General features: G+C 45.9%; 1 protein-coding gene across 1 annotated transcript in view; it reads right to left on the bottom strand.

Annotated features, from left to right (window-relative positions):
- Positions 1–2162: 2162 nt before the first annotated feature.
- Positions 2163–4309, bottom strand: part of LOC112076690 (potassium voltage-gated channel subfamily B member 2-like) — a gene marked incomplete at its 3' end in the record, with an annotated part of 10523 nt that continues 8376 nt past the window's right edge. Inside the window, exon 2 of the mRNA XM_024143394.1 lies at positions 2163–2172. Coding sequence (XP_023999162.1) covers positions 2163–2172 — 10 coding nt within the window. The remainder of the gene's footprint in view (positions 2173–4309) is intronic.

Here is a 4309-nt window from a genome sequence, read left to right as displayed (position 1 = left end):
CAAGGGCCTATTAGCTGATAGAGGACGGTAGTGGAATACAGGACAAGGCCTATTAGCTATATGAGCTACGTCTGGAATACAGGGACAAAGGCTATTAGCTGACTAGGAGGACGGAGTGGAATACAGGACACAAGACCTATTAGCTGACTAGAGGACGTAGTTGGAATACAGGACCAAGGCCTATTAAGCTTGACGTAGAGGATCGTAGTGGAATAGCAGGTACAATAGGTCCTATTAAGCGTGACTAGATGGACGACGTAGTGGAATATCAGGACGCAAGACCTATTAGCTGACTAGAGGACGTAGTGGAAACAGCGGTACATAAGGCCTATTTGCTGACTAGAGGACGTAGTGGAATACAGGAACAAATGGCCTATTAGCGCTACGAACTAGTGGATCGCAGAGTAGGCTGACTAAGTACGGGGACAGGCATCAAAGGCCTATTAGTTGTCAATTGCTGCAGAGGGTGAGGGAGTTAACATGACTATAAGCCATATAGCTACTTAGGGACTTGGATATACGGTACAAGAAGCGCTTAGTTATGCCTTAGAAGTGGACACAGGTTACAGGATGGTATAGTAGAAATGCGCTGAGAGGTGTAATATGGCGATCAACGTTGCCTGGACAGGACAGGGGAGACGAATGCAATTAACGGGGTGTACAATCCTCAATAGGGTAGGGAGAATTGAATTACAAGTAGGATTTACAGTAGATTTACCAGTATGTTCAATAGATCCATAAGGCGGGTACTGAGTGAATACCTGGACAATATTTTACAGTAGATTTATAGTGTATTTACGAGTGAATTACAGTGGATTTACAGTAGGTTAAATATAACGGATAGAGGGGACCTGAGTGACTGTACGCTGGACAAGATTTCAGTAAGAATATAGCAGTAGTTTACAGTATGTGTTAAATAGACCATAGAGGGGTGAGTGAATACCTGGACAAGATTTCATAGCACATTTACAGTAGAATTAGCAGTATGTTAAATAGGACCCATGAGGGGGACTGGGAGTGAATACCTGGACAAGATTTGGCAGTAGATTTACAGGTAGAGGATTGTACGAGAAGAATTACAATACGATTACAGTAGGAGTTTACAGTATGTGTATAAATAGACCCATAAGGGCGACTGGGAGTGAATACCTGGACACAGATTTACAGTAAGACTTGAGCAGGTAAGTTTACAGTAGATGTACAGTATGTTAATAGACGCATAACTGCGTGATAAAACATCTTTAGGCTGTTTCACAGAAGAATAAACAAAAGATGAGTAGCTGAAGAATGAATCTTGAGTCCCAAAGCTGAAAGGGTTGTCAGAAAGCTGATGGCCTATCGATCCAGCTCTGTAAGGACGGGACAACACTCATGTCAGAGATTGAGAAGACAGGTAATTGAACGAAAGAGAGAGCACTGGTACTCTATTGCCAGACTCACAGAGGAGAGAGAGGAGAGAGAGAGGAGAGAGAGAGAGAGAGAGAGAGAGAGGAGAGAGAGAGGAGAGAGAGAGACAGAGACAGAGACAGAGAACAGAGACAGAGACAGAGACAGAGACAGAGACAGAGACAGGAGACAGAGAGCAGAGACAGAGACAGGAGAGACAGAGAGACAGGACAGAGAAGAGACAGAGAAGAGACAGAGAGAGACAGAGAGAGATCAGAGAGAGACAGAGACAGAGACAGAGACAAGAGCGGAGAGAGAAGATCGAGAGAGAGAGAGTAGAGAGAACAGAAGGGGAGAGAGAGAGGGGGGAGAGAGAGAGATAGGATAGAGGAGGACAGAGAGCGAGAGAGGAGAGAGAAAGAGACAGTAGAGAAGAGAGGGGGAGAGAGAGACAGAAGAGCAGGAGAAGAGAGGGGGTAGAGGAGAGAACGAGAGCAGAGAGAGAGAGAGAGAGAGGAGAGAGAGAGAGAGAGAGAGAGAGAGAGAGAGAGAGGAGAGAGAGAGAGACAGAGACAGAGACAGAGAGCAGGAGGAGACAGAGAGACAGACAAGAGAGAAGAGACGAGACGAAGAGAGAGCAGACGAGAGACACGATGAGAGACAGAGAGAGAGAGCAGAGACAGAGACAGTGAGAGACGGAGAGAGAGGACGGAGAGTGAGAGAGAGAGAGAAAGAGACAGGAGAGAGAGGGGGAGAGAAGTGGAGATAGATGAGAGAACAGAGAGGGACAGAGAGAGAGAGAAAGTAGTACAGAGAGAGAGAGGGGGGGAGAGAGGACAGAGAGAGAGAGAGAGGATGGGGAAGAGAGATGAGAGTAGAGGAGCGCATGAGAGAGTAGAGAGAGAGAGAGAGAGAGGAGGAGAGAGAGAGAGAGAGAGAAGAGAGAGAGAGAGAGATGAGACGAGAGAGAGAGAGAGAAGACTTTGACTTGCTGGACTGTAAGACTTCTCTCTGCACAAAACTGCAGCGTTTACACACTGGAAGCACACTACACTGTCCGCTGCAGAGCAATACCACGCAGCACAACACACACACAAAGTGTAAGCACACACACACACACACACACACAACAACACAGCACACACACTCCACGTCACACCACAACAGCAACACATACACGCAGCACAAGGCACATCAACAGCCGCATGGATCACACAACACACAACAACAGCACACAGGGTCGAGCAACACACACACAACATCTCTTCAATCATTGGGTAAGAGGCTGTTAACTCTTTCTAGTGACTAAAAGCGAAGCAATCAAGAGTCTCCTTCAGAAGATGCAAACGGGGACACATTTTTGTAGTTTTCTGACCAATTCACCTTGCAGTGTCCTTGATTTTTAAACTTTATTTAAGCTTTGACATCATCAAAGCGCTGTTCTCTTTTCATTTGATGTCGAGATGGTCAGTAACGACTCAACCATGTTATTGATGCCAGATGGTCAGTGACAAGTCAACATGTTATGGATGGCCAGATGGTCCAGGTATCAGTCATACATTGTTAGTGATGTCAGATTTGGTGCCATACAATCAACATGTCATGGATGTCCAGATGGTCCAGTCCAAATAAGCATGTTTATTGATTGTGCAAGCCATGGTTCAGTTCCCAATGCAACTAATGTTATGATGCCAGATGATGGTCAGTCCAAATCAACATGTTATGGATGTCAGGATGGGTCCAGCTACAATCAACTATGTTATGGATGTCATAATGGTCGCAATGACAATCAAACTGTATGGTTTATCGTATGTCTAGAAATGGTCCCAGTCTAGATCAATCATGTTATGTTGATGTCAGATGGTCCATCGCAATTCAAACATGTTATGATGCCAGATGGTCCAATACACAATCAAACATGTTATGATGCTGAAACACCCAGAGGACTCTCTAAGTGAAACACCCAGAGGACTCTCTAAGTGAAACACCCAGAGGACTCTCTAAGTGAAACACCCAGAGGACTCTCGATGTGAAACACCCAGAGGACTCTCGAAGTGAAACACCCAGAGGACTCTCTAAGTGAAACATCCAGCGGACTCTCTAAGTGAAACATCCAGCGGACTCTCTAAGTGAAACCCCCAGAGGACTCTCTAAGTGACACATCCAGAGGACTCTCCAAGTGACACATCCAGAGGACTCTCCAAGTGACACATCCAGAGGACTCTCCAAGTGACACATCCAGAGGACTCTCCAAGTGACACATCCAGAGGATTCAAAGTGACACATCCAGAGGACCCTAAGTGACACATCCAGAGGACTCTAGGTGACACATCCAGAGGCCTCTCGAAGGGACACATCCAGAGGACTCTCTAAGTGACACATCCATAGGACTATCTAAGTGACACAGCCAGAGGACTCTCTAAGTGACACATCCAGAGGACTCTCGAAGTGAAACACCCAGAGGACTCTCTAAGTGACACATTCAGAGGACTATCTAAGTGACACATCCAGAGGACTCTAAGTGACACATCCAGATGACTCTAAGTGACACATCCAGAGGACTCTCTAAGTGACACATCCAGAGGACTCTCTAAGTGAAACATCCAGAGGACTCCCTAAGTATCAACTAATATCTGTAATGTACTGTACTGTGTCAGTAAAATTGGTCCTAAGTCATGTCATGAACACCACCTGTAAATAAGGTGTTGGGTGGACATGAGATGGAGCCCAACAATAGTTAAGACATATCATTCTGTTTTACAATACACATAAACACAGCGCTGCTAGCTGAGTGGTCTCATCTCCTCACAAAGATAAACTACACTTTGTTCCATCCCAGCTAGGGAGGAGACCAGTGGGACTAATAATGGGGTGAAGGGACCGATGGAGAGTTAGAGGATGGAGGGCTGGAGGGCTGGAGGGA

This window comes from Salvelinus sp. IW2-2015, unplaced genomic scaffold (genome assembly GCF_002910315.2).
Source record: "Salvelinus sp. IW2-2015 unplaced genomic scaffold, ASM291031v2 Un_scaffold3926, whole genome shotgun sequence".
NCBI lineage: Eukaryota > Metazoa > Chordata > Actinopteri > Salmoniformes > Salmonidae > Salvelinus > Salvelinus sp. IW2-2015.
This window is presented reverse-complemented; position numbering and strand designations above follow the sequence as displayed.